Below are 21,121 nucleotides of genomic sequence, written 5' to 3'. Positions count from 1 at the left end.
TCCATTTCTGTTCTGATCCTACCCCTACCCTTCCCCAGAAACCAAAGGAAAAGTGGGAAGAAATAGTAGAAAAGTGTACTTATTATACTTATTACAAATTGGTTTGTAAGATTAAAATGTTTCTTCAAGTATCAAAAGTTAAAACTGTGATGTTTCTTCAAGTCATCTAGTTGTGATGGTGCACACCTATAATCCCAGCAACTCAGGAGGCTGAGGCAGGAGGATTGCAAGTTTGAGGCGAGCCTCAGCAACATAGTGAGTCCCTAAGCAGCTTAGTGAGACCCTGTCTCAAAATAAAAAGAGCTGGGGATGTGGCTCAGTAACAGAGCATCCTTGGATTTAGTATCCAGTACCAAAAAAAAGAAAAGAAGTTCAAAAGTCAACTCCTATGCTTCTACTCCTGGGAAGCTTGGGGAGCTTAGGAGTGGTTCCTTTGGAGAGTATAGGCTGTCTTTCATGTGTTTTAGCAGTGTTTTTGTATTAGAAATATTACATACAGCTTGTTTATCCTATTTACAAAGCTTGTAATTAATTTAGATTTGCATGTTTGCTGTGCTTAGATGGCAAAAAAAAAAAAAAATGTACTTTTCTTAACAGAAACTTACCAATGTAATATTTTCAATAATTTATGTTTTGAAGTTTAAAGGAATAGTAGTATTTAGAAAAATACAATTGTTGCAAAAGAAAATGTTGTGGTAAAAGAGCACAGGTGGCAACATGTAATTGTATTTTATATATGTATTCTAGGACTGTCATCAGATGCCACAGTATTGACACCAAATACAGAAAGCAGCTGTGATTTAATGACCAAAACTAAATCAACTAGTGGAAATGATGACAGTACATCCTTAGATCTTGAGTGGGAAGATGAAGAAGGTATTTTATAATTCACAATTTTACCTTAAACGTTTAATTTGTTCTGTGTTGATTTGGTATTTTACTTTATTTAAACTGAATAAATACAAAGCCTTGCAAAAAAATCAATATAAAAATTTTCTGTACAGTTATCATTTGTTGATAAATGGTTTAGAAAGTTATTTAATTTTTAATGTTTCTTGAGATTCAGAAAATAAATGTTAATTTCTTGAAAGTTTTTATAATTTACTTCGTGAAATTACTCAGTGTAAAGGATTACTGCCCCCTTGTGGGCAGTCTAAAGCAAAAAGTCATTTGACTTTTTGGGTTAATTATAAATTAACAATTTAATTTTTAATATTTCTTTGGTGTGGAACAAAAGGCATTACTCAGATATGAGCTTGAATTTTAACTGCTGTGTCTTCATAGCTGTTGCAATTTAGTCCATTGTAAAAAAGGAAAGATAATTTTTCACTGTTAAATTTACTTGGGAGTATAAAAATGCTTGGCACATAGTAGGCAATCTATAAATATTTGAACAGAGTTGAGATGTGGTTGAGAGCTTACCAGCATTTATGAGATCTAGGTTCAATCCTCAGCACTGAAAAAAAAACAATTATTTGAACAAATAAAGGAATATTGTGAGGATTGAATATATAAAACACACAGTCCAAGGTGCATCACACATACTCAACAGTAGCTAAAATATTTTTCGTTTGGTTTTCTTTTTGTAAAAGCTATATCACTAAACAAGGCCTAAGTTTTCATTTTCATGTTAAGAAATAGGCAATCCAAGAAGGAAGACTCAATTATAGAACTTTAAGAAAAATAATAAGCATTAAATATTTTCTTAAGTTTTGAAATGGAATGGACCTTAGCTCTCCTCTAGTAATGCTGATTTGTGGTTCTGTCATCCACACCAAGCTAATAATATTTGTAGGTGGCACACCCATAATCCCAGCAGCCCAGGAAGCTAAGGCAGGAGGATTGCAAGTTCAAAGCCAGCCTCGGCAATGGCGGGGTGCTAAGTAACTCAGTGAGACCCTGTCTCTAAATAAAATGCAAAAAGGGCTTCAGATGTGGCTCAGTGGTCAAGGACCCCTGAGTTCAATCCCTGGTACCAAAAGTAAAAAATATTTGTAGCTAATTGACTTTCTAGGTTACTATTCAAGTTATTGAGAGAATTGTTAAAACCAAGTATAGGAAAAAGTCTACTAGAAACCTACTTTTTCATAGGTGTACGATCCTGCTTCCTTTAGACATAAATCCCCCAAAACAAACTACCAGCTACAAATCTACAAAATTAAATTAATATCCAGGGAATGCTTTTATATGAGCTCTTATCTGTAAAAATAACTGGCTTTACTGGATTTGGATTGAGTCTGTGCTTTTCAGGAACGACAGATAACAGTGATTCAAATTTAAATACTGTGGGATCTAATTCTTAAAGGTCAGAAAATGAAATTGTCTAGATATTCTCTTTAAAGTCTCTTTATCAATCCATTCTAATTTTAATTCTGTACCTACAAATTCAGATTTCTTTTCTGTGTTCTCTACCTTTAATTGCCAGTAAAATGACATTTTTTTACTTTAAGATTTTGACACTTTTCATTTTACCCATTTATTTCTGTTCAGAGTTAGATCTAGAACAGCTTCCTCTAGAAACATTGCTACTCTTTTGTGGTAGAGAGTAAGAATACTATGAGAGCACAGACTTTGGAGCCAAACTAAGTGAATTAAAACTCTTATTTCAGAGCTTGGGATGTAGCTCAGTAGTAGAGCAGTTGCCTCACATGCACAAGGCCCTGGGTTCCATCGTCATCACTGACCCAAAAAAAACTCCAACCATACCACTTTATAACTGTGGTATCCTGAGCAAATCATTTACCTTTCCAGTTTCCTAAACTCTAAAGTGGAGTTAATGATAATAATAATGTTAATAATGATGTAACTTAACTTCATAAAATTGTTGAGAATTAAATCAACATATTTTGAAGTGCATATAATATTAGCAGGAACCTAGTACGTTCTGGAAAAATATTTTTGTTATTATCATTGGAGTGATTGTCAGTCTCAGGGAAATGCAATTATCATCTAAGTAAGAAAGAACCTTATATCAGTTACACTGATTTAACAAGTAAGACTAATATCAGCTATGCGCAGTGAGGCACTCTTGTAATCCCAGCAACTTGGGAGGCTGAGGCAGGATCATAAGTTCACAGTAAGCCTCAGCAACCTAATGAGATCCTATATCAAAATAAAAAATTAAAAGAGCCAGGAATGTAACTCAGAGGTAGAGTGCCCATAAGTTCAATCCCTAGTACCCCCCCCCAAAAATACATTAGCAATCAGAAAACTCAGTGTTTGATTTATGACTCTTCAGAAATTTCATCAGATGATCAATGTTGTATCCAGACTGTCCTTTAGAATGAGGGAAGTAGGAAGGGAGGAAAAGCTGTGGGAATCTTTAAATATCTGTGGTGTTATCTCAGGATTAGACCCCAAAAATGTCCCATGAGAAAGCTTCCATTGGACTGGCTCCTTAAAAATTAATTCACAAATCAAGTTTGATAGTAAAAACCTGGGAATCTTTTAATATAGCTTTTTATGTTAACTGAGATTTTTTTAAACTGTGCTCAAATCCTAGGCATGAATAGAATGCTTCCAATGAGAGAGCGTTCCAAAACGGAGGAAGACATTCTCCGGGCAGCACTTAAGTGTAGCAGCAAGAAGACTGGAAGTAACCCCACATCAGCCTCTGATGATTCCAACGGACTAGAGTGGGAAAATGATTTTGTCAGTGCCGAAATGGATGATAATGGCAACTCCGAGTATTCTGGATTTGTAAATCCTGTATTAGAACTGTCTGATTCTGGCATGAAGCAGTCTGATATAGGTCAACAGACTCGATAGGGTGAAATTGTGTAACCTGATTATCCCAGTTATGACCAAATGTTAAAAACCAACTAGAATGTATAAATGATTGCATTGCGCCTTTTTGTAAAGAGGAGGTTAGAAACCACAGTGTAAATGATTATTTTGTTAGAAAGGAATAGGAATGATAGATCTGAATTGCTTCAGAATTAAGTGCAATTTTATCATCTGCCTTCTGCTTTTCAAGACCTATTTAATGGTTTTGTCATGTTATCAATTTCCTTTATTTTAACTCGTTATAGCATTCCTGTTTACTCTTATAGATTTACATATTTTAAAAATGTTCATTACTTTTACTTCAAATGCTTTACTAATAAGCCTATTCCATTACTGTGAAAATATTAAAAGTATTTTTTGTTAATTCTCAGCAGATGTGAAGGGAGCATGACCAGGGATTGTCAGATTTAGAACAGTATCCATTTTCCAGCATTATTTACTTCTATGACTTCTTTGGATTTTATTAACTAGTATTAAGCACAATTAATTTGCATAGATGACCCTAAGAAATGCTGAAATATCAGTTTCTTTCTGTATTTATTGTATAACTAGTATGATGATCTTGATTCAATCTGAACAAAAGATAAAAACAAACTTTCAGAGTTTGGACATTTAAATTGGTAATAAAAAATGATATTTAAGGAAATATGTATAATTTAGGTTTTTCACTTCCTTTTACATGCTACTATATTGACTTTAAATTGATATATTAAGTTTTTAGGTGTCATTATTTTTTAAAATTCTATATTTCCAATGAATGATCTTAGATTTTACAGAACATTCTCTGAATGATTTAAGAAAAGGAAACATAAAAAGAGTAATACGGGTATTTCAAAGTAAATAAAATCCTTTCTGGTATGAAAGGTTCTATTGATTTTATTACACTTTTCTTTGCCTTGTAGTACAAGGTACTTCAATGGGATGGAACTAAGTCTATCAATATGTATATATATATAACTGCATTTTGTGATAGTTAACTTTCCTTCTCATTGAAATTTGTGTATCAATATCAAAAGCCAGGGATATAAAACATTCCCTAATTGCTTTCTTTGATTTTGCTGAGGATGGAGTATGATTTAATAACAAACCAATTCTTTTTTTCCTTAGTGTATTTTTCTTTTCTTTTTCTTGCAACACGTGCATGTTCTCAAAAATATAGGAAGGTCCAGATATAAATAGTAACTTAAAGTTCCTGCTGTATTTAAAAAAAAAAAAAAAAAAATCATGTGGTCCTTTCAATATTTGAACTGCTAGGCAATGAATCTGTAGTTTTTTGTCCTTTTTTTAATCTCATAGAAATAAATATGATAATTTAATATGTAAATATAATACATTAGGAAATGCTTTTATGTACATCTGTCAATATAATTTGAGTTGTAGCTATGTCATTGAAAATATTTTAAAGGTACTCTATATTCACATTGCCTGTGTTAATGCTTTTTAAAGTTTATATACATCAGATGTATATTTTTGGTTTGGCATAAGCTACTATTGTAATTTTTCTTGGCTTTTTGTTCATAAAAAATTTTCTGAAGGAATGGTAACTTCTCAAGGATTGTGAATAAACACATTTTTACATTTAAAGATAATAAATTATTTGATTATTACTGATTTTACTTTATAAAGATACAAATATTATGACTCAACTTAAAATTATTAAATCTGATGTGAAAACAAAAAGGAGTAAATTAGGAAAGGAAGATGGAACTAAACTTGAAAATACGTTTTAACTTCTAAGAAAAAGAATGTTAATTTTTGTTTTATGTTTATAAAATACACTAGAAATAACTTATTTATTGAACAAACATTGGAGAGTCTGCAGGGTCTAGGAGAGTGTTAAGGACCTAACAGTAAAAAAACTTAGAAAGTCCCTGCTCTTGCTTACTTACCATCCTGGTGAGAAAGACAGATGATAATAAATAAATATAAGCAAATCAGTTAGGAAATACGCAAGGTGTGAGAAGTCAGATAACTGAGGGCCAGGTGACTACCTTTGATAGGTCAGAGGAATCCCCTCTGAGGAGACATTTAAGATGAGCTGGAAGCAAAAAGGCTTTGTGAAGCATGTTATAATCAAAGGGAACGGCAAGTACAAAGTGTCTGCAGTGGGAATGAATTTGGTATGCTGAAAGAATTAAAAAACCATTGGAACTGAAAGCATCAAGAATGAGAGGAGGAGTGGGATGAGTTGATGTTGGAGGGATAGTTAGGGGGCCAGATCATTCATATGCGGCCTTCTAGGTCATGGTTAAGAGCGAATTTTATTTGATGCATAAAAGAAAGCCATTGGCTTGTCAGGATGTATAGTGATCAGATTTGCATTTTCCAAAGATCAGCTGCTATGTAGAGAATGAATTGTAAGAGGACAGGAGTGTATGTATACAACTCCCAAAGGGACATGGTGTGGTTTGGAATTATGAATGGATGCAGAAATTAAGAGCAAATTGAGTGGTAGAAACTGTAGGATTTTCTGATGAATTGGATATGAGGATAACAAGACTATCCTATTCATAACTGCATATAAACCACACAGGCAAAAACTCTGATTCTTCCTGGAACATGCCAAATAGTCTTGGAGGAGTTGTCAAAGGGCAATTTGTCACCTGCCTCCCTTTCTTGAAGAAGGCTGCCATGAAGTAAATTCCTCATGCAATTCCATGGTTCCAGTGAAGAATGAGACTCTACCTCACCCCTACTTATGTACAGAAATAGGCTAGTAAACTGCTTGGCCACAGTTAACAGTGCTCCCCAATAACAGAACTACCCTCAGCTACACTTATATAGTCTGTCTTCTCGTTCCTTTGGTTCAGTGTCATCTCAGGGACATTTCTAAGGACAAGGGATTCAGGGAGATGACTGTGCTGCTGTTGTTTTTGCTATCAGTGCAAGTAATAAACTATCTAAATTTGTTTGAGCTCAGAGTCTCCCTAAAGGCCAAATCTGTGGGAGTGTGAGAGCCAACATAGCAGTTGTAACTGTCCCTCACATTAACTTCTTGGCTCTGACTTGACTCAGTAAATGTAATGGAAGAAACAGGCTTGGGAAAGTGGGGGACATGAAGAGTTCTGTTTGAAAGTTGAGTTTGAGCTGCTTATGAGACATTTGAATGAGGATCCTAGGGTGTATGTCTATAGCTCAAGGAGATCCTATGGTTGTAGGTCTATAGCTCAAGGAAGGAGGTCTAAGTGAAGTTTGGGAGTCATTAGTAGGTTAGTGGTATTTTAAGTCGTTCCATTATCTGAGTTTGCCCCAGGGAAGCATAAAAGCAGAGAAGGCCAGTTTCTCTAAAGTTGACCTTTAAAGAGAAGGAGAAACAGCCTAAAGAAGATTCAGAAGGAATACAAGTGTGGTATCATGCCAGGAGATGGGGTTCACCAATATCAAATGCCCCAAGAAGAGGATGGGTGAGTTAGGGTTGGGTTTGGGAACATGAAGACTGATGCATATCTGTTATACAAGTGAGGGGATAGAAACGGAGGAGGTAGGGGATAAAGAATGAAGAACAGCCGGTGTCGCCATTTTTTGAAAAGTTTTGCTCTCAGCAGAGAAATGGGGTAGTTGGAGCGGGTATGGAGTAATCTAAGGTTTTTATTTAAGATACCAGGAATACTTTAGGTACGTCTAAAATGATATAATTTGAAATTATTCCTGCTCTTTTTCAAGATAATATAATAATAATTTTGATATATTTTTTAAAATTTTGTTTTTAGTTGTATATGGACATGATAACTTTATTTTTATGTCGTGCTGAGGATTGAACCCAGTGCCCTACATGTGCTAGGTAAGCTACAACCTAAGCTACAATCCTAGCCCAATAATTGGATATATTATTTTAGTAGAGGCCCAAATTATCATTTTGCTCTATATAAAGATGTCCTAGTCATAAGTTTTTAACATAGCCATCTTAAAAAAACACACACGTGATATCAAATATATTAATGGTATCCTATATTTATTTTCTTGGTCCCTCTAGTTAATTATCTGATTGGTGAGATCACACAAGAATTATCTAAGAAATGGATTTCCTGAATCTAATTCTTATATCCTTAGGTAATATTAAAGGTAAAAATAAAATTAAAGTAGAAAAATATTAATATGAATATTTTTATTATTACAATTTATTTAAATGAGTGAATATACACTAACATCCTCTGTAGTTCAGAAATCTTTTATATGTGACTGTAAATATAAGGAGCTAACTGTGCTCAGTGCTATTCACAATAACATGCTGTGTGGAACACTGATAAGGGACCATATAAGTGTACGCAACTGATCTAAACAGAGACACTTAGAGGGAAGTACTATTTTAATCCTTATTTTTCAGAAAAGGATCCTGAGCTAGTGTCAGGTTACACGAGAAATAGATAAACTGAGGCAGTATGATTGAGAGCTCACTCTCAAGACTATAACTTCATCCTGTAGAAGTTAGGTCAGTATTATTTTTTAAGGGGTCTGGGAAGTTTGAGTTTTATTTGCTTAGCTGAGTGTTGAAAAATTGTTTAAAGATACCCAAAGTGATACTGTCATAAAAAGACACTTTGACCTAAAGTGAAGTTCCATTGTTGTACCTTATCATGACAGTCAGAAGTTTTCTTTTTGGCTTTTAAACAACAATGACAGTCAACAGTACCAGACTGGTTCATCTCTATCCCTGTGGCCTTCCATCAGTAACAAAGTAGTGAGACCATAAACAGCTGAAATCACTGTTGTCCAATTTTCTTCAGAGCTCCTGACCCTAAATTCCTCACTTAAGAGGTAGAAGTAAATATTTTCATGTAGAATGAATAGTTGAATAATGAGTGATTGGTTTTAGAACAACTCAAAGCAATTAGAAGCCAAATAAATTCCAATCACACTTTACATAGCTCTCATCCTTGGTCACCACCTGAAATTTAAGCTCTCTGATGGTTTCAATCATGGTCCACACAATAAAATAGTAGCCACAGTTATTTTAACACAAAACAATTAATACAAGGAATTAATTAAACAAGTGTTGACTGACAAAAAGGGCCCTGAAGTAACATGAAAGCAGCTACCACTTACACACAAAAAAATGTTAACAGTTATCCCCTGTTAGTAGGAGTATGGCTAATTTTTCTACAGATATAAATAATTTAAAGTACTGCATATCCCATCTTACCTTCATAGAAATGAATACCATCATTCATATAAGCCTAAAAGTTAGGCTTCTATAAGTCAATCCAGACATCATATAGTACACACAGAATTTTCTAGAAAATGGTTATAGAATCATATGGCATGAGATTTCACCAGTGGAAGGCACAACCATGTCGTGAAACTACAGACTCAGAAGTTACTATAGCACTGGCACAAGTTAACATACCTCTCAACTTGGCACAAGAAAATTCAATTCCTAGGGACAAAGGAGTCTTTCAGGTATATGTTGAAATTTTCACAGTTCAGCTGCAGAATATCAATATTTTGTTTGTCCCCACCTAGTCCACTGTGGCACTTTTGGTTTTGTTTAGAAAATGCTTTTTTTACCCACATGGTCACTGACCAGAGCAGCTATTATATGTGACCATGTTACCTAAGGAGAGTTGGTTGTGGAGGGGTAACAAGCTGACTTTTCCCTGGAACTGGAATAAGGAGATCAGTTTCTCTTTGAATGATCAATAACATGTAAATCTTGGAGTTATGCATGGTCTTGTGCCACCATGTATTAGGAGAATGGAGCTGATATTAGTTGTGGGGCAGAGCTGCAGGCATTTGAATCCTGACTAAGGTTTGCTGGTTTCCTTCCATGTGTTCCGTGAGGTACTTCAGCTTGCCTGTAACAACCCCTATTTGTGCTCAGGTAGCTCTGGCAGAAATTTTATGCTTTGTAATCAAAACAATTTTAATACTAACCAATTACTCCATTATTACTAAAAGAATTGGTCTATGGAAAGTTTCTATTATTTTGAGAATAGTAGTATTACTATTTAGTAACCCTCTCTTTTGCCAATCTATTAAGAAAAAAAACTTTTTTTAATTGAAGCTTGTATTTCTCAAATCAAACAAATCTTTTGCAGGTTAAACATTAGGAAAAATCATTAACTAGTTTATATGAACATAAGGTTTTTTCTGGATGTATCTCCTAACACATTTTTGGGTTCAGTAACAATGATACAGAAATTTCTTAATATTAAAACTTTGTATTTTAGCATTTAGCCATCAGCCTCAAAGACAAGAAACAAGTAGAAAGTTCTTTCAAAATGGCTGAATGTTATATAACCTACACATTAGAGTGTATACACTTTGCTTAGAGACAGCTTGTACCATAAGATCATTTGCACTATGAATAATTCTAACAGCCTGGGTGACCTACTTTGTAAATCCACCTCAGAAAGGAAGTTACAATCCCAGAAAAAGATAAAATAGTAAGCCCGGCGCCGTGGTGCATGCCTGTAATCCCAGCAGCTCGGAAGGCTGAGGCAGGAGGATCATGAGTTCAAAGCCAGCCTCAGCAAGAGCAAGGCGCTAAGCAACTCAGTGAGACCCTGTCTCTAAATAAAATACAAAATAGGGCTGGGGATGTGGCTTAGTGGCCCAGTGTTCTGAAGTTCAATCCTCGGTACCCCCCAAAAAAAATTTCTTTTAAAAAAGATAATATAGTAAAGGCAACTTAGTGATTAGAAGAGATAGTAGATAAATAACTTCAGGTCAGAGTATTTGCTGCTATAACGAATTATTGCAATTTAATGGTTCACAACAAATTTATCATCTTCAAGTTCTGTAAGAAGTCAAACACAAATCTCACTGGACTAAAATCAAGGTATCCACAGGATTTCATTGCATTCTAGAGGTTTCTCTGCCTTTTTCAACTTCTAGATATCAAGTGCATGATTTCTAGCTTCTAGAGACTACCTGCATTCGTTGGCTCACAGCCTCCTTCCTCCATCTTCAAATCCTGCACCAGCAGATCAAGTCCTCACATTTCATCACTCTGACATCTTGCTCTGCCTCTCCTATTTGTAAGGACCCTGTAATTATTAGGTCCAGAATAAGCTAAGACAATCTCTCTATTTTAAGGTGAACTGATGAGCAAACCTAATTCCATCTGCAGCCTTAATTCCCATTTGCTACATAACAACACATTCACAGTTTCAGAGGTTAGCACATGGACATCTGCACATCTTGGGCCAAGCCATTACTCTGCCTACCACAGGGAGTAAGCAAAAAAAAAAAAAACAAAACAGGACACAGGAACTGAAAGTTATTTGGGCCACTTTAAGTAGGGACAAATAGTTCTCTCTACAGCAATAGTTCCAGGGCTGAGGAGGAGCCGAGGTGTTGGACATCATCTTTTATAGCCAGGAGAAACTGATGGTCTGAAACAACAGAAGGTGTACTTGGGCTAACAATCATTGGAAGGAGGCCAGAAAGTTTAAAATATTATTAAAAATATTTTAGAAAGGCTGTTACAGGAATATGTTTATTTTTTTCAAAATTGGACCTGTTATAGCAGGACATTTCATTAACCTGGAAATTTCACTTCTTCTTTTTTTTTTTTAGTTGTCAATGGACCTTTATTTTATTTATTTATATGTGGTGCTGAGAATCTAACCCAGTGCCTCACAATTGCAAGGCATGTGCTTTACCACTGAGCCACAATCCCAGCCCCGAAATTTCACTTCTTAATGCTAGAATCTAATTAATCAAATGGTTCTTATTTAGGTAACATTCACTTTAACTTAGCTAAAAGAAGTGAAATGTGAATGTTTTAAATAAATACAACTTTATTTAAAGCTAAATTTTTAGAAATGTTTAAGCATTTATTATAAATATTTACATATATTTATTTATATAGAACATCCTAAGAATAATTATTTCCCTTTTTTCAAAAGTTTCAAAGAAATGGTTAAGGAATTAAACTTTGATTTTTATTATGTCCATGAATGCTGTTAAAAATTGAAATTTAAATTGGGCTGTGGCACACTTGTAATCCCTGTGACTCAGGAGGTTGAGGCAGGAGGATCACGAGTTCAAAACTAGCATCAGCAATTTAGGGAGGCCCTAAGCACCTTAGTGAGACCCTGTCTCAAAATAAATGATAAAAAGGGATAGGGATATGGCTCAGTGATAAACTGCCCCTGGGTTCAATCTCTGGTACCAAAAAAAAAAAAAAAAAAAATGAAATTGAAAAGTTATGTAAAGTACATAAAAATCAAACTTCAACTTTGGTAAGAAAGTAATTCTAAACAGTGGTTTTTAAAAGTGTTTAAATATTAGTTTTAGATAATGAATACAGACAAGGAGACTAAGGAGAACTGTTGTCTTAGGAACAGAATATAATTCCATAAAGAAAAATCAAGGTATTGTTTCTCCTTATATTTAAGCCACAATGACGTGCAGACAGAACTCTAGAACTCATTCCAGTACTCTGATTCTACAAGTACTAACAGGCTATAGACACCAGTTAATAACCTGCCTGGAGCTTTGACCTTGAAAATTAATGGCAGCTGTGAAATGATGTGACCAAACCAAGATATAATTCCTTACAAAAGCAAATCCCAACCGATATCAAGAAGAAAAAGAAAATATATGACCTTATTTTGAGAACACAATTTCATCACAAGGATATTTTTACACACTAACCCTCACAAATGTACACTTAATTCTTCATAGATCCAGAAGTGCAACAGGTGACTAAGACGATGAGTAACAACACGATGATAATAACAAATCCCAAACTTGGCAGCCTAACAGATGACTATGATGTACTAAACTAATAAACTTTTAATAAGCAGAATGTCTCCAATCTGTTCTTCGTCCTTCATGTTTCTCCTCTTAGACCCTCAGTTCACAATTCATTTTCATCCATTTCTGTAGGAAGAGGGCTTTGGGTAGAACAGGATGAACAGCTGCCATTCTCAGGTATGGGTGTCTGTGCTGGCCAGTTTTCCTGCAAAAGCGGTCTTGGAGAAAAAAGAAATCGTGTCTCAAACCATTCCAGTGACTCTCCATCTTCCTTCTCCAACAGGAACTGATACTCACCGAATCTGATCATGCACCGGTAGGGCAAGTCCATTTTATTTAGGTAGCCTAGCACCTGGCTGTCCACAATCAGACTGGTCTTCCTGCTCATATTTTTAATTTCAAAAGAGAGAACTGCGCTGTTAAATTGTTTAAATGGCTGCAGAGAAAACTGAATTCGTGAAGCCTGTTTGTCCTGAAAAACATAATGACAGATGTTGGAATTCCGTCCAAATTTTATCACTTCGGTGGAGGGGAATTTCTTTCTATCATAAAATGTTATGGATTGAAATATTCCACTTTGCAACTGGCCAGGGTGATAAACAGTCATGTGGAGACAAGTTACTGTCTCTTCTGTGTCGGCATCTTCAAAAGTGGACATGATGTGCACCAGAAGATCAGCCTGCAACAGTTAAGCCACCAGAGTTAGTTCATATCGCTGAGAACTTTGATTCTAGTATTCTGATGGAAACTTTTTATAGATCATAATACACAGGACCCTCTCAATTAGCTAATGCATGTGTGAAATCTTACACCAAGTCCTATCGGAATTGGTGTCTTACCTTTTGCTATCTCTACTTTTCATTTCTAGTTTGACCCTAAGACCATACATATAATCTGGACATCAGCAAGTGATGATTATTGACAACATGGTGACATGGAAATTTCAGATCCATTCTCATTGAAACAGAATAACTTTAGCCAAGATAAAATATGACAGTTGTACTTTAAAAAGAAAATTGGGAATTAAAAAAATCTCTGGTTTGAATACCCTGAGAGGACCCTGTACCCATAAAACCTACACTTTATTAGAAATTTGTTATAAACAAATAATTGAAATATTGTTCCTTATATCCTCACTTAGAGTTCCAATAGTTAAATGACTGAAAATAGTAAATGCTTTCAATGGTTATCATATTCTTTAATTTTAAATTTAGACATTACACACTTAAAATAAATCTCCACAAGGTAGTTCTAAATATCATGGTCTGCACTGGTACTGGAGTTGTTTATTTCTGTGCATGGTTTTTAGCAACTGGATGCTTTTTGGTCATTAACCACAAGCAACAAACCAACTGCTGTTAACCACATCCTTATAGCCCCGAGCCCTCGGGTGCCCCCCAACTATACTTCCCTATGTTCACTTTTGATAATCAGAGTATTTAAAGTAGTATAACCAGAGAAGAGAATTAACTGCTAAAATTTTTATGACATTATTTTAACATGAAACTGCCATTTCAAAACTAGTTTAGTTTTAAAATTACATGCATATGATATGAAAATTCAAACGATAAAACAAGAATTTAGAAATCTCTTTTCACACCCTAACCCTTTGTCTTTCTCTCCTAGAGTCTATCAAGATTGCTTTTAACCTTAAAAAAGTTGGTTCTTGACAGCATAAGCATACACACACACACACACACACACACACACCAGCATGAGCATGCACACATATGTGCCACATGTGCATGTTTCTCCCTAAGGTCTTTCACAAATATAAACATAGTAGATTTAGTTCTGGACTTTGCATTGTTTCCTTAAGAGTGCACATGGGTGATTTTTTTTCCACCTATACCCATCTCAATATAGCTCACTCCTTAACAGCTCCATAGAGTTCCTTTCATCTGTGTTGTGATGAGGTGTAGAGATATGCTAAGCATCCCCTGCTTTTCTTGTGTGCTTCTTTCTTGTATTGCTGGACCTCTGCTTATACTAGTTTGGGGTTTTGACACTAATAATCTTAAGTGAGGTTGATTTTTAGCTTAGATTTCATTATTTTTTGTTTGCCATCTACATTAGATGTTGGTATCAAAACTATACTGATCTGAAAAAGAAAAAAAAAGAATACTTTATTCCCTTTCTGTTTGTTGCTATTTACTTTTTAAATATTTATCCTTAAGTTTTAGGTGGACACAATATCTTTATTTTACATTTATGTGGTACTGAGGATCGAACCCAATGCCTCGTGCATGCTAGGTGAGCACTCTATCACTGAGCCACAACCCCAGCCCCCCACCTGCTATTTACTTTTAAAATAGAATCTTTTCTTCTGTTTTGCAATGTTATGCTGCTAAAACCAAAATTAATTCACTTCATTATTCAACAAGTGGCAGAGCTGAGCAAGATTACTATTTTTTACTTGGAAATGCATCTTTATCTTTACAGTTTCATTCATCACATAGTTCTTAGACATTGTAACATCATATTGGACTACCCAAAGAGAAAAGAAATGTCCAGTTATAAGTAGAAAAAGTGAGAGGAAACCCTCAAAATCTTGGGCCAAGAGTGACAAAAATAATCATGAAAACAAAGCCAGCAAGAATTAACACACAATGAATAGAACTGGTTGATCCATCCTACACTGTGATTTGAAGATGCTTTAATTAGGATAATAAAGTCTCATTATTCAAGAAGTAGACAGCATGAGAGAATAATTATAATAAGTCATGGGATGGTGCAATTAGAAATTGACAAGAAAAAATGTGCTATTGTGCTATCTGGGTAATTTTTACTTTCTTCCTAGGTTTTCCTGTTTGTTTTAAAATTTTCCACAATAAACATGTATTACACTTGCAATATTTAAAAATCAAAATTAAAGAAAAAAATTTAAAACAAAGAATTTGCTCTTAACATTCAGTAAATAAAGAAGAGCAAGAATCTGTCCATGACCTCCAGCTCTGTCTGGGATAAGCTGCCATTATTCATTCCTGGGCTTTGGACAGTTCAAAAAAAAAGAACTGGATTTAAACATTCTGTATTCTGGATATAAACAGACTTTTTGTAGACAGCCAATTTTTGGTTTTGGATTTCTACATAAGCTATTAGCTTCTAATTCTGTCTTTTGAGCAAATTCACCACCAAGAAAAGTTTGCTCCATGTAGGCTTTTACACCTTGTACCCAGGGCAGATATATTATCCAAGGGAAAAAACAGGCATTCTGGTTTGTAAATCAAGGTCTATAAGCAGGTCAGTGTGAATCAATTCTTATAGGGTTTGATGAACCTATGAGCACCCAGTAGTGACTTCTTCCAACACAGACTGTCAAGTATTTGCTACCTCTTCCTCCCAGGCCTACCCCTCCCAGTTCTGATCCATTAGAAAGATGACTGGTCTACTCCTTCAGAATGGTGATTCACCCCTTAAGAACCATGTCAACATGAATGGAAACATGAGTGGAAATTTAACGTTCAAGAAGAATTTGGGGGAGGGGAGTACCGGGGATTGAACCCAGAAGCGCTTAACCTCTGATCTACACTCCCAGCCTTTTTAATTTTTTATTGAGATGGGATCTTACTAAGTTGCTTAGGGCCTCACCAAATTGCTGAGGCTAGCCTCGAATGTTCAATCCTCTTGCCTCAGCCTCCAGAGTCCCTGGGATTACAGGTGTGCACCACCAGGCCAGGCTCCAAGCAGAAGCTTTAAAAGCTACTGTATATTTGCATCTTCTCTCTTTCCTTTGTTACATCAGAAGTTTCTAAAAGTTAATGATCAACCTGGGTCCTGGAGGGAAGGGCTAGAGACAGATACATAAAGAACATAAGCAAAAAAAAATCAACCCTTCTTCTCTGAGATTTTTGGGGTTATTTGTTACTGCACCATAAAGTAGCCTGAGCTGACAAATGCATTTACCTATCTTTCAAAGGTAAGAAAGGACTGACAACAAGGGTTCTTACTTACTATATATGTCTTACATGTGCCAAGCACTGTGCTAAGCCTCCACTTCATCTTCCTAATGTGCAAAAGAACCCTATGATCCATCACTTCACAGATGAGGGACGTGAATCTCAAAGGATTTAAATACTAGCCTATTCACAAATGCAGTGTCAAGGGCAGGTTTCAAACTCTAATGCTCCCTCACTTACCATTACAAGCTCTGCCTCCTTGGTTACCAGTTCCTTCACAAACTATAGCAGTTAATCTAAAAGGAAGGAGGACTTAGGAATGTGTGTTCTATAGCCAGCAAGCCACCAACCTAGACTCTAGTTTTGGGAAGGGAAATATGGTTATTAGCACTGCCTCGTTGGAGGAATATGCTCTGAAGCACCAGCTTACCATCAATATCAGTTATTCTGAAACCTGTGTGTAAACAATATGAGCATGGACCTAGTATACACCAGCAACTGTGGCAGGTTGTTTGGGGAGCACCAAAGTTGCTCTGGTCTCTGATCTAATCTGATTGAAGCTGCTCTGACCATAGTCTCTGATTTCAAGGAACTCAGAAACTAATATATTTGTTACAAAGTGGCCTGGATCCCTGGCATTTCAAAGTAGTCAAAAGGAAAACAGAAAAGGCAGAAACTAACAAATAACTAAAATAATAAATTTTAGATTAGTGGATTTTTACAAAAATCTCCTGTGCAGATGGTCAAAAAAGCTTTTTGAAATCTGCGAGACTACCAAATGAACAGAGGACAATGGAGCTTAGATAGTGAAAACAGTGGAATGGGTATCTCTAAGGAGGGAAACAGGTCAAGGAGACTTACTTTTCACCATATACTTTGAAATTTGGGGATTTTACACTAAGTGCATTAAGATCTATTCAAACACAGCCCAGCCAAGTGTCACATGCCTGTAATCCCAGTTGCTCTGGAGGCTGAGGCAGGAGGATCATGAGTTCAAAGCCAGCCTCCATAAAAGTGAGGTGCTAAGCAACTCAGTGAGACCTTGTCTCTAAATAAAAAAACAAAACAGGGCTGGGGATGTGGCTCAGTGGTCGAGTGTCCCCAAGTTCAATCCCCAGTACACACCCCCCCAAAAAATTCCACAAACTATTCAAACATTAACAATTTTTTTCTTTACAAAAATCATGAAGTCTTAGAATTTTAAGGAATTTATGGGAATTGGAGATTAGCAAAGCATCATTAATTGGCAAACTATGAAATCTGACATCACAAAGTTGAAGAACACTGATGATGTCTGACAAAGAGTATTATCTGTTTTAACAAAAGAGCTACAATAAAACAGGGCATGTGGGTTGCATGCTTGAGTGTCAAAAGAAGAGCTGACCCCAGCTGGACACCAGGAAGTGTACACTTAACTGGAGGTCTTAGGAGGGGGAAAGAGGGTTATATGCAGTTCAAGAGAAGGCTTCTGACTCCTCTGAAAGAAAAGAAGAATGGATATGTGCACAGGCCTTGAATGAAACAATGCTGTGGCCATCTCCCAACTCTGACCCCTCCCATACACACCCTACCCCCAAGGTCCTGCAAAACCAGTGAAGTGACATACTACCCTGGCATTGCAGAAGGATGTTTGGCCTTCAAATGTCATAAATAAAAAGATATTCAGAGATTTATCTTTGTTTCTTTTCTTTTTTTTTTTTTGCTAGAAATAGCCAGGTGTCCAAGCAGTTTAACAGAAAGTTTGGCACCCCTGGGTGGTCATGCATGCCAACAAAGTTTCTCAAGTTTTAAGAGTTTGGTCAAAAAACAAAACAAAACAAAGTTGACCATAATAATGGAATTCCTTGTGGATGATGTTAGGAAATGTACCCCTCTAAAATTTTTGCCTTCTTCTCTCTCTGCCTCAACTCCTCACTGATATTCTGGAGAGAATATGTGATTAAAAGTAGGAAATTCCCATTATTTTCCAAGTCTTTTCTCCCTGACAAATACCCCACTCTAAGCTTATAGGAGGGGAAGAGAAAGTTGGGAGCAAAGCTAGACAGTTTTCCTCCTGCCCAACCCGCTCGGCGGTCATCACCCTGCAGCGCCCCTTTGAAGCCATCAGGGAGGACCCTACAGTTTAGCAGAGCTTGTCAGCAGAATCAATATGTGCTGCGCTCACAGACCTTCCAAAAAGAGTGCTGAAAACCAGACTCAGAAGGAGCAGAACCTTAGAGAGCTCAGCGTTCTCAGGACTGTGCCTTCTTCCTCCCAGGCCGCTGGACTGGCCTGTCCCCTTGGAACCTGCGCGGCCACACTTGTCCGAGGCTGCGGACATCCGCTGTGAACAGTGTGAATTCAGGATTCCAGGGGATTTGGGAAATTCCGATTTCTGCTCTGGAAGCTGGGGAAAGTCCCAGAAAGCAACGGATATACTTTCCTAACGAACCGAACTGAAACAGGCAGGCAGAGGAACTCGCGCTCCGGGGAGCCTCGGGTGCCCGCAGAAAGGTCCCGCCCCCCAACGAGAGCGCGGGGCGGGGGCAAGGGCAAGGGACTCGGGCAAGGATGCTCCGTGCTCCTGCCACCCTTATACATGACACTTTTTTTGCTTTCTGGTTAGGAAAAAAAAAAAAAAAACTTACAAAATATAGGAAAGTACAAAGAAGGCAACCCACATCTCCAAAACTTTCCAGAAACTCCCCATTTTGTAAGTGTCCATGTTTTACAAGGCTGGGCTCAGACTATCATTTTTCCTTAGTGTTGTAAGTGTCCGCCTTCAAACCAAGCCAGCAGGCGCGTCTGGTGATGACTTCATGCGACACCCGAAAACTTCCTTGACAAAGCTGACATCTTTAAGGGATAAACAAGAGTCCCCACCTCACCCCTGGACTGCTGACCAGCAGGTACCTTGGGACTCAGGGGTCCGTGAACTTTCTCGAGCGGCTGCGGCGGGAGGGAGGCTTGGGATAGCTGTCCCCGGGGCCAGATGTGAGACGCAGAGGGTGGGTGTGCGCGACAGGCCGAGGCGCCGGGACAGCGCGACACGCCAGGCAGCGGGTGCGAGGGAACCCGGGCAGCCCAACCTCCCACCAGCGAGTGCTTATAAAGCCTGGCGGAGGCGGGAAGGTTTCAGACTCCGCCAGCCCCTCGCCAGCCCCTTCCTTCTTTTGGTCACCTCCGCCAATGACGTTCCCTGGAGAAGCCCGCCCCCGTTACCGCCTGAGTTCTCGTGACCCGGTTGGAGGCGCTGGGTGCCAGCGGGGACCACGCCTTCCCCAGCAGCCCACGCCAGAGAGCATGTGACTTGAGAGCTCGGTTTTGAAAAGAAGGGAACTAGATCACTTCAACATTAAGGGCTACTTCTCCCCACAAAGGAGGGTTGCCCTGGGGTCACAGCAGGCTGGGAACAGAACTCACTTTTTGGTGACTAAGCATAACAAGCAAGCTAGGAATGCAGGATCACAATCCCCAAGGGAGAGTAGGTCTCCTTCGCAACTGAGGACCCGCGGCAGGAAATTGACGAAATTATGCTGTGTGTATCCATGAATAGATCACAGTGAATTCCACCTTTATGTATACCTAGAAAGCCCCAGTTAAAATTTAGTTCAGTGGTAGAGTGCTTGCTTAGCATGTGTGAAGCCCTGGGTTCGAACCTACCACCATAAAAATTAATTAATTGATTAATTAATCAATAGAAGGACGATCTGTAGAGTAAGGGGAATAGGGGGAGGGAGGGAGGGAGGCACAGGGAAAAAGGAAGCCCTGAGGTTGAAATGGAGCAAAATATATTCCATGCATGTGTGATTGTGTCAAAATGAATCCCACTAGTAATGTAGAACCATAATGTACTAATGAAAACTTTTTTCTAAAAAAAAAAAAAAAGCACAGAGGATTCCAACCTACTCCTCTGTGTCTGCGCCTTACACCCACGCAAACAGGCCCTTCCTCTCCAGCCACATCCTTATGAGGGGGCTCTTCGCTTAATACCCAAGGGCTGGGATTCCGCAGGGAAAAGCTGGTACATGATGAAATGAGAAGCATCCCCTTAGAGTTCTTCATAATTTAGAGTGAAGAAGGTAATGCTTCTCTGCCCCCAAAAAGGTTCAGAATGAGCTAATCGTGGAGAAGGGCTAAAGAGGATAGGTGTCAATATTGGGACAGGAGCCAGATTCTGTATAAGGAGAGAATGGATTGAGAATACTGGAAGGAGGCCAAATTTAGCATGACTGAGGTCATCATAGCTACTTAACGTTTTGCGAGACGATGCACTGATTCTCATAGTCATCAAATGGAAGCCACTCGTCTGGATTCTCTGCTTGATTGTGGGTCATTTTCACTGGCAATAAAGTGACACGAAAGCATGCTTGATGCTTCCCGGTCTGAGAGGCGGTGTGGGAGGAGTGAAGTTTTGAACTTCTCTGACTGAGATAGGGATAGTCAGGAGCGTGATTATGACCAAGGGAGGGGTGCATCTACAGTGAAGTAGATTCCTGTAAGAACTGAAATTTTGTTAATCATCAACATTTATTATTTCTTGTTAAGAATAAAGACAGCCAGTGTATCCTCTTTCCGTTGAAGAATAATTAGAGCAGGTGGTAGATAAGAAGTGCAACTTGACTAGGCCAATAAACACATAAAATAAAACAATGTTATCAGAATTGGACTTTCTGCTGCATAATTTTTTAGTATTTTTTTAGTTGTAGTTAGAAACATTACATTTGTTTTATTTATTTATCTTTATGTGGTGC

At 37.4% G+C, this 21,121-nt stretch overlaps 2 protein-coding genes across 4 annotated transcripts in view; one reads left to right on the top strand and one right to left on the bottom strand.

Moving 5' to 3' along the window:
* Ap1ar (adaptor related protein complex 1 associated regulatory protein) overlaps positions 1-5,364 on the top strand; it is a 37,053-nt gene extending 31,689 nt beyond the window's left edge. Inside the window, exons 9-10 of the mRNA XM_027935437.2 lie at positions 748-876; positions 3,503-5,364. Of these exons, the coding sequence (XP_027791238.1) occupies positions 748-876; positions 3,503-3,768 (395 nt within the window). The 3' untranslated portion in view covers positions 3,769-5,364. The remainder of the gene's footprint in view (positions 1-747; positions 877-3,502) is intronic.
* A 2,512-nt stretch (positions 5,365-7,876) lies between these two features.
* Tifa (TRAF interacting protein with forkhead associated domain) lies at positions 7,877-19,440 on the bottom strand. Of its 3 annotated transcripts, none has more exons than XM_027935465.2 (2): positions 19,251-19,440; positions 7,877-13,168 (listed from the first exon to the last, which is right to left on the bottom strand). In XM_027935465.2, exon 2 carries the CDS (start codon positions 13,145-13,147, stop codon positions 12,593-12,595), a length of 555 nt encoding a protein of 184 aa, XP_027791266.2. In that variant the 5' UTR covers positions 13,148-13,168; positions 19,251-19,440; the 3' UTR covers positions 7,877-12,592. The 3 variants fall into 3 exon arrangements, with proteins under 3 accessions (XP_027791266.2, XP_027791265.2, XP_027791267.2); XM_027935464.2 differs by having other exon boundaries at positions 19,281-19,440; XM_027935466.2 differs by lacking the exon at positions 19,251-19,440 and adding an exon at positions 19,016-19,051.
* Between the last annotated feature and the right edge of the window lie 1,681 nt (positions 19,441-21,121).

This window comes from Marmota flaviventris, chromosome 7, assembly GCF_047511675.1.
Source record: "Marmota flaviventris isolate mMarFla1 chromosome 7, mMarFla1.hap1, whole genome shotgun sequence".
NCBI classification, from domain to species: Eukaryota; Metazoa; Chordata; class Mammalia; order Rodentia; family Sciuridae; genus Marmota; species Marmota flaviventris.
The sequence above is the reverse complement of the archived record's forward strand: the minus strand, read 5'-3'. Positions and strand labels throughout refer to the sequence as shown.